Raw genomic sequence first — 15,969 nt, forward strand, 5'->3', positions numbered from 1 at the left:
GCTACTGCAGGTAAGTGAAGACACCTCTAGGTACCTACTCTTTATATCTGCTAGCAGTTCTCTGCTCTTTTTTTAATGCTAGAGTGACATATGACAACCATTAGAAGAATGCTGTTTGCCCCAACATAATACTGTTATGTGGAATTAGGGGGATGTATTCTAATAATTTGTCTATCAGACACAGTCAAAGGTAGCATTGTAGTCTTGAGTCTAATGCAGATGCTGAAATGAAACGGTTTGAAGAGAGCGGTAGGAGACGTAAATGTAGCTTAAAATTGATTTGAAAATTCCCTTTAAATAATTGTCCAATTTATTAGGAAAGACATAAAATCCTCCAATGATTTGTGACTTTGAACAGCAAAGAGCTTTTTTTTTATAATGTGATAGAAGTGGTTGATTACCAAGACTGAATGAAGAAGTATTAAACAAAGAAATAAAATGTCTAAAAAAATTGAAAATACAAAGGATTGCTGATGATTCATTCAGTAAAAAATGTGGGTGTAAAGTATGATGAGAGAATCATGGTTCACTCATCTATAAGGTCATTCACATCTGTTATACACATGCTAACAATAATAGAGCAGCTTCTAAAAGTACTGCTATACCAGCATGGAAATATAAGAATATTTGTGCATGTGCGTATCTATCTTGGATTACTTGGAAGGCAAATGGATGTTCGATTTAGTGTCCATCTAGACACTCTGTCATACTGATACAGAGGTAATGCCAAATCTGAATAAATTACGCATACTGTATGTTTAAATAAAATGAATGGTCAATTCTAGAGAGTATAATTGAAATATGGATTTTGATTTACAGGAAAAATAATCGCTCCTTCTCCAAGCACACAAAATATTTTATCTTCCTGCTAATGATTACTATACAATATGGCCTGGAGTACGGAAAAATTATATTCCACATGAGAACACTCTTAAAATGGTTTGAATTTCCTTTCACCTGTATAATTTTGTCAAATTCATCTGCATTTTATATATTATGTGGAAATGTATCACTGCATAAAATATTTGCTTTGTTTAAAAAAAAAAACATACATGCAAATATACATACAAATATACAAATATGCAAGATGCCTGGTGCCCAGTTGTTATGATGCTCCAATAGCTTTAGTAATTTCTGAGGCACTGGCCTGAAAGAAGTATTCATTGTTATGCAGTATGCATTCTGCCGCGTGTTTGCGGGGGTTTTTTTTTTTAGCTTTAAATGGGCTTTGAGGTGCAGTCCAGTGCGTTTGCATGCGTTTTTACTGCGTTTAGATGCGATCTGTTGCAATCCGGTGCAGCTAAAATGTGGCAAGCAGGATTTTTTTTGACTGCATCGGAACTGACTGCACTGGTGTGAACAGAACACCAGAAATCCCATTGGAAAGCATCGTGACGCGATTTTGATGCAGCTGCCAAACTGAACGGACTGCATCACAACTGCATCTGGTGTGAACTAGCCCTAAAAGAGAAAAAAAGCCGAACCTTATGAAAGTGTATTTTCAACTGTGGATATTAGTGATAAGAACATTGCAAGGGAAGGGATGAGCTTGCGTTTTGGAATTATTAACATTTTGGGGAAATTACCCTTTAATTTTGCTTTTTATATCTGTAGTCATATCTTATTTTCACTTCAGTAAAAAAAAAACTTTGTCTGCCAACTTGTCTGGCTGTGCACTGACTTTCTGTTGAAGTAAATTAATGCTAAGGCACTGAGGATTTATATGCTGCACTGTACCAAGTTGGTTGCACATTGATGATCTCAAAGGGGAGGGGTTTTAGTTTATAGTATATATATTATAGTATGTAGGTTAAAGTATAATTTACATTTACGCCTTCACACTGAGCGATCTGGCATTCCTGCAGCAGGAATGCCAGGTGTCCCCGTTCAGATGCTTCTGCTGTACCCGTTCAAATTAATGATTAGGTGACAGCGGATGTATCTGTAAGCAGCAGTCTGCATGCAATCGTACAAGATACCATTAAATGCGAATTAGAATAGATCACCGTCGATGGACACGGGATTTATGCATCCAGCAGCAGTGATCTATTCCAAACCACATATGCTTACATGCTGACTGCCACTTACAGATGTGGCCACTGTCACCTGGTCATTAACTTGAACCGGTACAGCGGATGTCTAAATGAGACACCTGGAATTCCTGACGCAGGAATACCATATCGCCAAGTGTGAATGGGGCCTAAATGCACAAGAGTATGGAATATAGGCGCATGAAAAGTTGGATGTATCATTGTAAGGGTTCTGCGTTGCAAACAAAACCTGCACCATCACCATTTGTTTCAGTAAAGAATAGACTACTGGTACTGTAGAGGAGTAATAGCCTGCTGGTGCCAGAGATGCGGAATAACCTGCTGGTGCCAGAGGAGCAATAGCCTGCTGGTGCCAGAGAGGAGAAATAGCCAGCTAGTACTAGAGAGGAACAATAGCCTGCTGGCAGGGCCGGTGCTAGACTATTTTGCACCCTAAGCAAGACCAGTTACTTGCACCCCCCCTTCCTCCATTACGGATTGGCTAAAGTTGCAGGAGACGGCTTTGTCTCCAGCGATCATCATTCAATCCTGTGAGGAAGCCACTGATCGAGACTGCGCCCATTGCCAGATTAGGAGCATCATGGACATGGTGGTAAGCTCCCCCTTAGCACTCAGCACTGTTGGCCAGTCAGATGTGAAGTAGTTGAGTCGGCTCTCTAATAAGGTGGCTGCTCGCTCCACCGTTGTTGTCTCCCACTAACCACATTGTACCCCCTGCCGCTATCACTCACTGACTCCAACAGTGGCCCATTTACCAATGCTGCAACATCCCCCCCCATCACGCACCCCAAACACCCTCCCCCAAAATCGCATTCCCCTAGGCCCCATCACACACCACAACCAACCCTGCTGAGGGTAACAGACCAACAAATAACCACTAAACAAGCGCCCAACCTGCCTCCCGTTAAAATAACCCATGCTGAACCAATGCTTCAGGACCACCGCATATCACCCTCATTACCTCAGGACTGCCATAACATACCCCATACCTCAGGAATCCCATAAAACACCCATAACAGCCCCCCATACCAAAGGTCTCCCATAACACCGCCCGCTGCCACAACGTATGACATAAGTCGGTGGCAGCGAAAGGATTCGGCCCTGGTTGCACCCTAGGCGGCGGTGCGCCCTAGGCAGCTGCCTAGTTTGCCTAGTGGAAGCACCTGTTTATGCTAGATTTTACCTGCTGGTAGTGTTTATGTGACGCAAGAACCCTACAAATTAAGAAGGGAGCAACCAATAATGCCAATTACAATACAATTATAATGCCGGCTGTGTCTCTCCTGATTGTGTCAGTTTACGTGCCAAATTCAACATTATGTTTATATTTGTATATCAGTATGGGTGTGTGTTTGTTTACATGTGCGTTTCCTAAATTTCCTGCATTCAGTGTCACTCTTCTTTCTTGTTGAGTACTACGTTTAGGGGGTTAATATAATCCAGCCACTTAATCTACCATACATATATGTGTTTTCCTTTTTTAGGTTTGACCCCTCTGTAGTCTTACATTTATATAATATTATCTTTTGTTTCTAAAAATGCTTCCTTCTTGGTCAGTCTTCATATCCATTTTCCTGTCTGGAAACCCAGCACTTATGTTCGGTTTATACATTATATGTATAATGTAAGCAAAGCTGTATAAGATGTGTTTTGGCAACGCCAGTGCTTTTACATTAGGTCTAACTTGTGTAAACATTACAGGGGAAACTTCTTTGATATACAGTTTGCAGTGTATGAAACAAGTTTGTTTTGTTGCTATAAACCAAAAATCTCATACTGATATGTGCCTGGATTCAAATTATCAAGTGACCGTTTCAAGCATGCATCATATTTGATTAAACATCATGTGAAAAGGAAAACTATTGTTAGCCCTTTTAAAGATTTAAACTAAAAGTCCCTGAAACACCACATAGTAAATGAATGCTAAGGCAAGGGTACAACCCTGAGGATTTATGAATATGCTGCGCTGCACCAAGCTGGCTGCACAGTGAGGATCTCAGAGGAGAGGGGTTGTAGGTTAAGTATAATTTACACTTAGGCCTTATTCACGCTGGGCGATCTGGCATTCCTAAACTTATGGATCGCTTCGGCAGGAATGCCAGGTGTACCCCTTCAGATGCGGCCGCTGTACTTGTTCAAGTTATTGACCATTACAGTGGAAACTTCTTTGATATACAGTTTGAAGTGTATTTAAAAAGTTAGTTTTGTTGGTATAAAACAAAATTCGAATACAGATATGTGCCTGGATTTAAATGATCAAGTGACCGTTTCAAGCATGCATCATGTTTGATTAAACATCATGTAAATAAGGTAAATTTATGTTAGCCTTTTTAAAGTTTTAAATGAAAGTAATTTATTAATGGAGAAGTCACCTGTGGACAGAGGCGTAACTAGAACCTTCAGGGCACCCGGTGCAAGAAACCATGAAGGGTTTGGGGGCTTGGGTCGTTGAAGAAGAAGCCTGAAAGTTTGTACAGGTCACCTAAAATATATTTAGAAATGACAGGCTTACTTAAAGGAGAACTATGAGGTTAGGGCTTTTTACTCACCTCATAGTTCTAAAAGACCTGTGACAATGAGACTGTCACAGGTCGGCTCAGTAGATCGGGAGGTGAGCGAACACATACCGGGTTCGCTCACCTCTCGATCCTGTCACGTCTCTCCCGTGACAGGGGAGGGGCTGGATTCCCCTCTCCCCACTCTGATCTGCCAGCGCTGACGGGCGGAACGGACGGGGGAGGGGGCGGGTACAGCTGGCTCTGCCTCTAGATAGGCAGAGCCAGCTGTCACTCACGCAGCTGGGCGGATCCAGTCATCTAAGTCGGAATCCGCTCTGGCTGCGGCTTCTCAGTATACCGCGAGCTGTGGCTCGCGGTATACTGAGCTTAGGGTAACGGAAGGACGCTAGTTTGTATCCTCCCATTACCCTAAGGAGAACTATGGGGAAAAACACTGACCCCATAGTTCTCCTTTAATGTGACACTAAACTCAGATGACAGATAAACCTTAAAAATGCATTCATTGCAAATTAGTAAACTAAACGTGAGATTATAGTCCATCACAGCAGTGATCTTGGAGCGGTGAGTGCTTTACAACACACACAGGGACCATGGGGAACAAAAGTAGCCACCCTGCAGAAGGAAGGACATTGTCAGCACCAATTCAAAGATAATTTGAGGATCTACAGCTGAGTGATACACAATTAAGCTACATTTCTGTTAATAGTTAAGATACTTGAATGCATTTTTTAAGATTTACAGTAACTCCTGTAATAGTGAAAAGACATGCTTTTCAACTGAACCTATTTTAGGTCCAAAATGCATGTTATAGTTGGGCTGTGCATTTTCCTCTATGCCAGCTGTGGGCAGCATAACACATTCTCTGACCTCATAAATAAATACATTCAAATATGTAACAAAGTATGTTCCTTTTCTTCTAACAATCCAAAAAATGTATTTACTCTGGAAGTGAAATAATTAAGTTTCCGCTGTTTTAATAAAAACATAATTATCTTTAAAGAACAACTCCAGGCAGAATACAAATAACCCTTGTAGTGGGGCTACCCCTGCATTGCAAGGGTTAATTGCTTGTTTTGGTCTAGGGTGTAAAATAAAAAAGATATACTCATCTGACACTCGATCCTATGTGGCTGCTAGACCCACCCCGACATCCTCTCTTACCCCTCGGCTCCAATGGTGGAATGTCCCTTGGCACCCCCACATTTAATACTTTGTATTAGACGTGATGACTCACGGGTCATTAGATTGCCAAGCAAAGGGGGAGAGAGGCTGCAGGGACCTATGAAACTAATGCATTATTTGACAGCCAGGCACATAGCATTTTCAGCAATGGAGGGTTAGCAGTGCCAGCCAACATTTAATTTGTCATTGTTCATTACAAATCCTCTTTTTTAAAAAGTATATGAAAAAAAAAAAGTCTATCTGTGCGTACGCTGCTGTAAATGTTTCAACTTGTGGTTTCCTTCAAATGATTCTGTCACACATGCACACATGATGCACACATGTGGAAGCAGTGGACAATGTCTTACCTGCTTTAAACAGATGGACATTTAAGCACAAATATGATGATGTGTGCAGGATAGAATGAATGGATGCACCCATAGGGATATAAAAGGCATAAAAAAAGGCATAGACCAAGTATATATTATTAGGGGACAGCTTTCATACCAATGTGGTTCATAGCATATTGGAAACAAAAGTCAACGTTTTATCCTTCCTATCTTCACAGATGTTAATTAATGGAAATGCATAGGCTAGCACTGCGCATAAATCGCATCAGCTAAACCTGGGAGGACAGCTGTTCTTGGTTTATATTCATCTACATTCCTATAAATGTGGAAGCTACTACTGTAAACCTGGACAGAACTGTATTTGTTTGTGTAAGGGATTATCCCCTCATCTATAATAACCCTATCTATATTTATTTAGGCATGTGCTCATCGCTGGAAGAATATTTACTATGAAAGTGATGTTATACTTCCTTACGGGTTCTGTGTCATCCTTCCACCAAACCTGCAGGGCAGTGGAAGAAAGCTTATGCCTTGTTATGAAGGTAAGATGCTATATGAAGTGTTTTATGTTCAAGTGTTTCTAAAGAGCTTTAAAACCTGGAATCACAACTCCTTATTTGCTAAAAGGCGGGATAAGCTCCAGCATAAAGAGTATCAAAGGTCAACAACTAAAACTGTAGTTCTATAATGGATTTCCATAGGTTCTACCCAGGGGCCTAACTAGAAATCACAGGGCCCCATAGCAAAATTTTGTATGGGGCCCCGTGATTGCTAGTTATGCCACTTGCAGAGCCCACCATAGACTCTCTATAGTGGGCTCTGCAGGGTCTGAGATCTCTTACCTGTGATCGCTGTCGCCTCTGTGGTCGCCGGGCCCCCCCTCCTGTTCCGTCCCCGGCCCCCGCCTCCTCTGCTATCGACGGGCCCCCGCCTCCTCTTACATCACTGGCCCCACCTGCTCTTAGGTCGCTGGCCAGTGATGTAAGAGGAGGCGGAGTTGCTCTTACTCTGAGTAACCATATCTATCTAGAAGATGCCCATAGGTTGTACTTCCTCAATGCACTGACACAATTTTACTCGGCCCTGTGCACTCTAACAAAGCCTTCTGTCTGAACTATGACTGAACGTCCCCCAATGTAACATTATCATTGCTTGCTGGAAGCAGTGCATTATGGGCTATGTAGTCTTGAGAAATGGAGATTGCATCACATCAAGCAGCAGGGAAAGAGATGCAAAGCACACTGAGAATCCAGGAAGCTGCTGAAAGTGATGGGCAGGCAGAAGGCAGCACCCATTGTATAAAATGATTTTTTTTCAAGTAAGCTTTGATTGCATTATCAAAAACAACTCTAGTATGTATTCCTATTACAATGCTGATGTTATAATAGGATAGTATATGCTGGGACTTTAGAACTTTAAGATGCAAAGATTACAATGAAGAAGGTGAGCCTACCACCTTCATCTCTGCACATTTCATCTATTCATATGATAAATGCATCAAGTCACACACACAGGGGTTGATTTACTAAAGGCAAATATGCTGTTCACTTTGTAAGAGAATGTTCACTTGTGCTAGTGAATGTTGTGAACATTTACTTTACAAAGAATACCCAATTACAATTAAGGAAAATAAACATTATTTTTGCTTGCACATAATTGGATGATGGAAGTGGCAGAGTTTCCCCTCATTCACTAAGCTAAAGGAAATTCCAAATTGAACTGCTTATTTGCTTTTAGTAATTCAACCCCATGTTGTATGTAAACCCCAAACCAGAAATGTAATATATAATTAGGGGGACAGTCCTAGATGTAATGACTATTGTTGCCTGTTAATCCTGCGAATAACACACTTCCTCTCCCTTAATGTGTGCATTTATTTCTTCACTGTACCTATGGGGGAAGCCATGGTTGTCACACAGGCTGGACTGTAAACGTGTCTGCCTTTGTTCATCTCTATTACGTGGTGGATTGATGTGTCTAGTAGTTTACACATTGTGTGTGCTTTCTTTTCAGCTCACAGGAAGTGACAAAGACACTTAATTTCTGGCAAGATTGACAGGTATTTTCTGTACTTGCTGGAAATGCTCTAAACCTGAAAAGTGAAAGTAAATGCAGCCTCCACATCTAAGCAGGGATGTGCGGTCAGGGGAGGCAGGTGAGGCAGAGCTTTACATAGTATTATGGAGGAAAAAGCTGTCAGCTTCAAGTCTGAAGCTGACAGCTTTTTCTCCATTCAGATCGGCTTCCTGCTGTGTAACCTGTCATGGATGGACCGTTGCTGCATCCGGCTTTTCATAGGTAGTTAGGTTACACAGCAGTGGGCTCCCCCACTGCTTGTGTAACTAATGAGGCAAGAGCTGCCACAGCCTCAACTCTATGTTAGAGGCGTGAGCTCTGTGGATGGCTGGGACCAATGGCAAAGCGCCATTGATCCAAGCAGTCCAGTCAAAAAAAGGAAAAAAACCCCCACTGAGGCCATCAATCTCGATGCCTCTGCAGCGACGAGCAAGTGAAGGACAGGGAGGCTCCTCCCTGTCTCCTCCCTTCCTGCTCCCTCCCTCCTTCACACTTGCTTGGGGACCAGGGTGGGGCTTCGGAGGGTGGGGCTTCGGCAGGCTGGGGACGGGGCTTCATCGGGTGGGGCAGGTCATGCTGGGGGCTTAGGCTGGGGAATGCCTCACCCGGAACTAAAGGTACCGAACGTCACTGCATCTAAGGACTAGTAAGCTGCACTACATAACATGTTTGGATTTTGGATTTTACAACCAAAATGTTTTTATCTTGTTTTTGGCTAGAGCAGGGAAAGGTTAGAATCTCTTAGAGATGGCCTGTGTCCCTGTGTGGAAGTCTTTCCCATATGTATATTTTTATGCTTCTGCTCCTTATTGTACGCTTTACTTCTAAGATCTTGTGAGCAGCACTAGAATTAAGAAACTGTGTGTTGAGCAGTTGTTTGGGGAATAAATATCGAATATCATACACAGCATCCAGAGAAAGTGTGGAAATGCCTTTCTCCCCTGTATGGGAATTTTCAGTTTGAGCTATAATTTCAGTCATATATATCCTGACCTTTCCAGCTGCTAGGCACTTTCATTTCTGCTGTGCGCATTATACCTCTGGAATTTGTTTGACATATTGGGTCTGCCTGCAATTACAATTTGTTATAATGGAACGCATATTTCAATATGGTTGACATATTGTACGGAAGAATTATCTTTCCAATAATTATATATTAAAACAAGACAAAGGTGGTGCTCTGTATATTAAACGGTCATTCAAACCAAAAGTGATATTTTAGTTATAGGTCAAGTCTGTAGGATCGAGGCAGCTCCTAGCTTCATATTTGTCAGATCCCTGGTGTCCAACCTGTACCCGGATGATGCATGCGGTTCTTTGGCACTTGTTGTGTGGCCCCTAGGACCCCATGCAGACAGAAATTTGTGCTTTTCTTATCTAGGTGATGCAAATATTGGGAAAAATATTTGAGATAATTTTTTTTTCTTCTTTCTTTCACACTAGCTTAGGTTTCCTGTAATGTCAATCCCTTTTCTCTTTTTATGTTTTTTGTCTGCTGATCTTTTATAATACATTGTTTTTACTGACATATCAAATGTGGCACAAGTAGTTTTAAGGGTGCTGTAGGGAACACAAGTATGAAACCATTGATTATTGAAGGGGCTAAAATAGCAGTGATTTCTAAAAGTCTTATGTGCCTTTCGTTTCTGGCTGTCTCCTGATTCATGTCCCCAGTACCCAACAAGTCCCAGTTTTTGACCATCTTTCGTGGTCTTTGACCATCTATTGTTGCATATGCTGTAGTCCCTGCTGCTTTCTGTAGCATTACATTCACTGAATGCTATGCACATCCACTTGGTGATGCAAGGGGCTGCACTTGAGGCCCCTATTTAGAAAGGCCCCTGTGTGAGGGCACCTATATAGAAAGTTGACCACCACTGTCATAGATACTCTAACAGCAAGATCTCTCTCTCATGTTGCATTCTCCATAATATAAAATAAAGAAAAATTCAAGCAGGCAGATTGAATTCCCAATGGTCCTGTTTTATGTTGTAAAATCCACTGCTCCAAGGTCACTCCTATGATGTACTACATTCTCATGTATAGTTTACCAATTTGTATTGAAATTGTAGTCCATCATGGGAGTGAGCTTGGAGTGGTGGCTGCTTTACAACACACACAGGGACCATAGGGAAAAGAAGTAGCCACCCTGCAGAAGGAAGGGCAGTGTCAGTACCAATTCAGGGATGATTTGATGATCTACAGCTAAGTGATCCACACATAAGATACATTTTTGTTAATAGTTAGGGCACTTGAATGTATTTTCAAGATTTAACTCCTGAGTTCAGTGTCACTTTAAGAAGGAAACCGTAACAATAGTTTAGTCCCATGTTGTGGTTTGATATGGTTTCTCATCTAGTTGCTAGCAAAGAAAGGAAACAGAATATGTGGTTGGTGATATACTTGTTATATCTGTTATTTAAATGAAAAAAAAAGGATTTATTTTGTGCTAAAAGATGAAAGTTATCCAGATTTCCCAAGAATCTGTTAGGGAAATATGTAGGGTAGATCTTTCATCTGTCCTCCTGTAGAAGAGAGTACGGAGAGACTGTGTGTGCAGGTGGCAATACTAAGGAGGCTCAAGAGAAAGAGAGAGAGGGAATGGAAGTGAAGACAGGTTGGACAAGCTGAGGTGTGACACAGAAAGCTGCATCAGGGGACAGGCTTTAAAATCTGTTAACATGGTAAGAAAACTCAAGAAACATACAAATATTTTGATAGAAGTGGAAAGCAGAGCTTTGGTATGTATGACATTTCAATATTTTGCTATGATGTTCAAGCAACAGTACATTTTTACAGATGTTTAGTTCAATTATGTAAATTAGTTTAGGAATATGGCTTCCAGATTAAAACCTAATTTACTGGATGAGGTTTTCCCATTGTTATGACATTACATCACTGCTTCCCTGCTATAATACATAAACTGCTTCTAGAACTGTATTGCTGAAAATCTTCCTTAGCATGTAAATGAAAAATATACCTAATTAATTCCAGGGGCACACAGGATGTGATGGATTTAGCAGAATTTCACTCTATTGTACAGCATATAGTGATAGATGACATATTAAATTAAGAAAAGACTTTCCTTGCAAACTTTGAAGTGTTGTGGGATACATTGCTTATTGTAAGAATACTATAAAAAGCATATAATTTTACGGTTTGTTAAATTATTTATACAAGTTAAACATCCGGGCAAAAAAATTAATTCACTATAGTTTGAACTCGATGGATGTTTTTTTTCAACCTGACTAACTATTTAAATATATTCCCCAATAGCCACAAAAGATGTAAATCCACTTTGTGTGCACCAAAAGCCTTTGCAAACCCAGTTATTGCCTTGTAAAAGTAGTGGTGACATCATCACTGTGCTGCACATAGCCTGAGCAGAGCTGCGGGAGGAATTCTGCTTGCACAAAAGTACAGGAGGGGTGGATAAATGACCAATCATCCTGCACAAGGAGGGGGAACAACAGTGACTGGTCTTTATTACAGGGTACATCCTGTACAGAGGCAAAGTTTCACAATTAATTACTTCACAGATCTATAAGAAATACAAAAGGCACACTAAGATTCAAGAAGGAATACACATGCCACTTGTATTTAGACAATATTTGCTTATCACAGATTTTAGCTTTAAAACAGTTGGGATGGATTCTCTGTCATATTTTCCAATATATTCTTTACATCCTTGGTTCTCCAAAAGTGGGTCGCGACCCCATGTTCAGTGGGTTCCGACAGGCCTTCCTTCTAAGTGAGAGACTCCTCAGCCTCCCCCTAGCACAGCACAGTCAGTTCTTGTGCCGAGCAGCCATTCAAAATATGGCCCTGCGTGTCAGCTTGAGGTGGGGTGGGCTGGAAGGATTGCTATCAGGGAGCTCCCTCCATACATGCTTTGCTTACAGCTCCCACATGTGTCCTGTAGAGGTGCCTTGACTGGAGTGACATCACATTCTGGCTCCCGGCATCTCTACAGGGCATGCAAGGGAGGTGTACAAACAATGCACATATGGATGGAGCTCTGTCACAGCACACCAGCCCACACTGGACACCAGGCTGAGGATCCATTCCAGTTCTCATATGGTAGGGAGACTGGGTGGATCTTAAAAAAAAATATATAATTTTTTTTGGGGTGTGTATGTGTGTGAGAATGTGTGTGTGGTTGTGTGTGTGTGTGTCTGTCACACAGTCCCAAGCGATCAATGAACTGTACCACGCAATCGCACCTGCTACGTGTTCTGATGTGGAAGGTGTGTTGGGTTGCCATTAATTTGAATGACACCCCAAGTGAACCTCCCACCCACAGTCCAATCACCTGCACCCAAATGCCCGGTATCGCAATGCCGCACATTCCATTGCAGTGCGACTTGGGTCACGACTTGGGTCACGACTTAAATAAAAAGAAAAAAAGAGTAATGCTAATGACTCAAGGGATCGCATACACAAAGTCTCCTTGCGTTCTGGGGTGGGAGGGGGCCTGGCAGTGCCATTTACTATTTTGAAGCCACAATTGTCTCTTAAAATAATGAAGCCTCTGTTTATAAAGGCAGACAAGGTTTTAACTAAGGATATTGCTAACTGCCTTTAGGCTGTATTGTGGTTTAGTGGTTAATATTGTGTTGTTGCACAGGGATCCTACATTAATTTACCACTGGGACACTATTTGTTTGGAATCTTGCCTTATACACAATAAAATGGTCTTGGTTTGTTGCTCTATGTACAGTATATGAGATTCTCAAAATCTGAGAGAGAAATGAGAGCCTGTTGTGCACTTACAAATATTTTCTTATTACATTGCATAAAAAAATTAATTCTCCACACTTAATTAAACACTGATGATAGTGCAATATGAAGATCACTGGGCATTTCCCATAAATAATTATGATCCTGACTTCAAACATAATTAGTAAGTACATTGGAGGGGGTTTGTGTAATATATAAATTAAAAGATGCAAGCATATAATATGTTTCTCAGTCCCTGTGATGTATTCTTTACATTTGTCAATGATCATTCAGTATGCAGGAATGCATTCTGCACCAAGGGAGTACAATATTTTAATAACATAAACACATGTTTATAAACTGTTGCATTCTTGCAACAGTTAGGCGTGCAAGGCTTTTTTTGAGCCTGCAACAAAATGTGTATGATGGGTAGTATGTTGCTTCATGGTCTCTTGAAAAGTAATTTTAAGGTGAAGCTAGCTGGGCCCTCTGGTAAAGAAACTTGTCTAATGTGTACTGGGGCTGGTTTACTTGGGAATCCTTATGACCTTGGTAGGGTAGGTTCCCAATCCTGTAGACCAGGTTTTTGGTTTTCTCCAACAGATTCCCTGATTAGCTCAGTTGGATCTAGCTGGGAGAGTTAAGTGTGTATGTCAGCTCAAAGGTAGACGTGCTGTGGTGAAAGCCGAAGGCTTCTGCACTAAGGCACTGTGATAGGAGCCTATTTATGGACTGCTGTTTTTCCCAGAGCCAGCAACTAGGGATTTTGTTCAATATCTAGATTAAGTAAGGTTCAGTTCATTTGTACATATATATTGTGTCTGGAAGCATGTTTCTGTACTCTATTACTATTGCTACAATAAAGAGCTTGTTGCTTGGACTTTGTGCCTATCCATTGGGTCTAATCCCAACAATATATATGTCTTGTGCATATAGCAAATCTGTTAAAACTTCAGTTTCCAACCAATATGACACAGTGGAATATGTCAGGAGTATGTAAAGGGCCGGGTTTCCATTACTGGGAACTGGAGACCCACAACCTTTGATACCCAATAGATTTTCTTGTTTGTCCAATTTTGTAACAATGTTGACATAATCTATGTATAGCCCCTAACTATCCGGAAAAAAAAACCAAAACCTTGTGGCAGCTGCTGCCTGTAGGCACAAGCTTACTCAATTAATGAATGAATGAATTAAGCTCAATTGTAAACCTAGAGTATGCTAACATTTGAAAGAAGAAAATGCAGGGAAAAGAGACTCCTATCTTATTCTGGAGTTTCTTTCAGTTATCTAGACACATGGTAAACTCTGCATGTGACCTTCAAGCTGATATTTGCAAAGTGCTGACCTAGACTCAGAACTAGATTTCTACTTCTGTCTTCCCTAGGCTGAGTAGTCTACGCGTCTCTCAATGCAGCATATAGTAAAAAAAAAAAGATTAAGCAAAATACTCTGCAGACAGGCCTTCCTTGCAGCTTACCTCCTTCATTTGTGTCATACACTTTTTTCTATACCCTGTTATAAGCAATGTGGAATGTGGATGACTGCTAGGGATGCGTTTTAAGTTCAGGTTGACCATGACCCAGCTTGTTCTCCAAATTGGGGGGAACTAAATGGCCAGATTTGGCCTGGTTCCTTGCATGAACCTCTGGCTGCTGCATCCAAAAGTAATTCCTTTAGTGGCGGTAACAGTACTAAATGACAGTTTCCTTCCCATGGACTTTTATCATATTATAAACAAGCCAGCGGGGATCCCGGGTGATGTCACTGACTAAATGGTCATGGCCATATATGGTCAAAGATGTCAGCCAGCTCCCTGACTGGTTTGTTGACATTCAGCATCCCGGCTAGGGATTTGTCATGTGCGTTGGGAGGTTGTTGTGGTGCCGGTTGTTATGTCCATGGGTCTACATCACTGGGGGACTTGATTGTTGCTGCATTTACATCTTGGGGCATTGTTTATTTTATTTAATAAAGGACTTTTGCTATGATGTGTGTGTTTTATCCCTCATGTTGATAGGAACAAGGTCTGGCTCAGTTGATGTGAGGGTCTGCGGGGGTGGATAAAAAAGGGAAAATAATACAAAAACACATAGACACCATGAAAAAGTGTTTTATTACAAAATAAAATGTGTCCCCTGATGTAAATGCAAAGTCAACATGAGGACAGGATGCCTTGCCAGGGGTAAAGGCTTTGCATCTCCTCTCCCTTGCAAGGTACTCCGCCCCCTCCAATGACGAGCAAATTCCAAATTGGCCTTAAATAAGACAAGAAAAAATTCAAGCTTCAGCTTCAATGAACTTCAATGAAGTTCCAACGCTATGTTCCAGGTTTGCAGATGTGTTCTGCCAATTTCCAGTGAACCAAACTTTGCTCAGTTCGCTAATGACTATAATTACTTTGAAGGTCATTAAAGGTGGTAGTTTGGAATGAAGATCAAGACACACAAATGTCTTGTTTTAAGAGAAATCACAGAAGGCAGAATTATTAGATTAGATTATTTGGAAACAATAAAGCAATTCAGTAAGTGCACATTATTCAGCCATAACCTGTTATCTGAAAGTTCCTGTGCTCTTTGTATTTTGTGTCTGTTCTTTACTCCTGTCACCATACAACATCTCTTAGACCACACACTAACATTCCTGAGTCTTTATTAGTTCAATTAACCTCCCAGAGTACAAGGAGGAGGAACGACTCTGCATAGCATGGCTGACCTGACTGTAACTTGAATATGTGGTGGTTGCACATTGTGAAGATCACTAGGATACATATGTCAGTTTGGTAACTTTTATTTATAGGTTGAAACCAAAATAGAGAAAATGCCAAAGTATTGTGGGTACGCTTATTTTAAATTATAACTCTGACTGAAAAAAATGGAAACTTATTAGAAATCACACATCATCTCAGTACCCAGAAACCGGAAAGTAGTTGAATGCCGTAAACCAGTTCGACCTCTAAAGCATTCAGTGCAGCCACAAGATGTTTTATACAACAGCACTGTAAGAACATGATTATATACCTTTAGTCCCGCAGCAGCTGGAAGATAACAGTTTGCTCACCAATAGATTTAAAGCCCAGCTTTGGCCAAAACT

The 15,969-nt window shown here is 41.1% G+C and overlaps 1 protein-coding gene across 1 annotated transcript in view; it reads left to right on the forward strand.

Moving 5' to 3' along the window:
- Positions 1-15,969, forward strand: part of ITGA9 (integrin subunit alpha 9) — a gene marked incomplete at its 3' end in the record, with an annotated part of 105,192 nt that overhangs the window by 34,365 nt on the left and 54,858 nt on the right. The window contains exon 4 of the mRNA XM_018557797.1: positions 6,500-6,623. Within this exon, the coding sequence (XP_018413299.1) occupies positions 6,500-6,623 (124 nt within the window). The remainder of the gene's footprint in view (positions 1-6,499; positions 6,624-15,969) is intronic.

Source organism: Nanorana parkeri, unplaced genomic scaffold, assembly GCF_000935625.1.
Source record: "Nanorana parkeri isolate BGI_ZX_2015 unplaced genomic scaffold, ASM93562v1 scaffold304, whole genome shotgun sequence".
Taxonomy (NCBI): Eukaryota; Metazoa; Chordata; class Amphibia; order Anura; family Dicroglossidae; genus Nanorana; species Nanorana parkeri.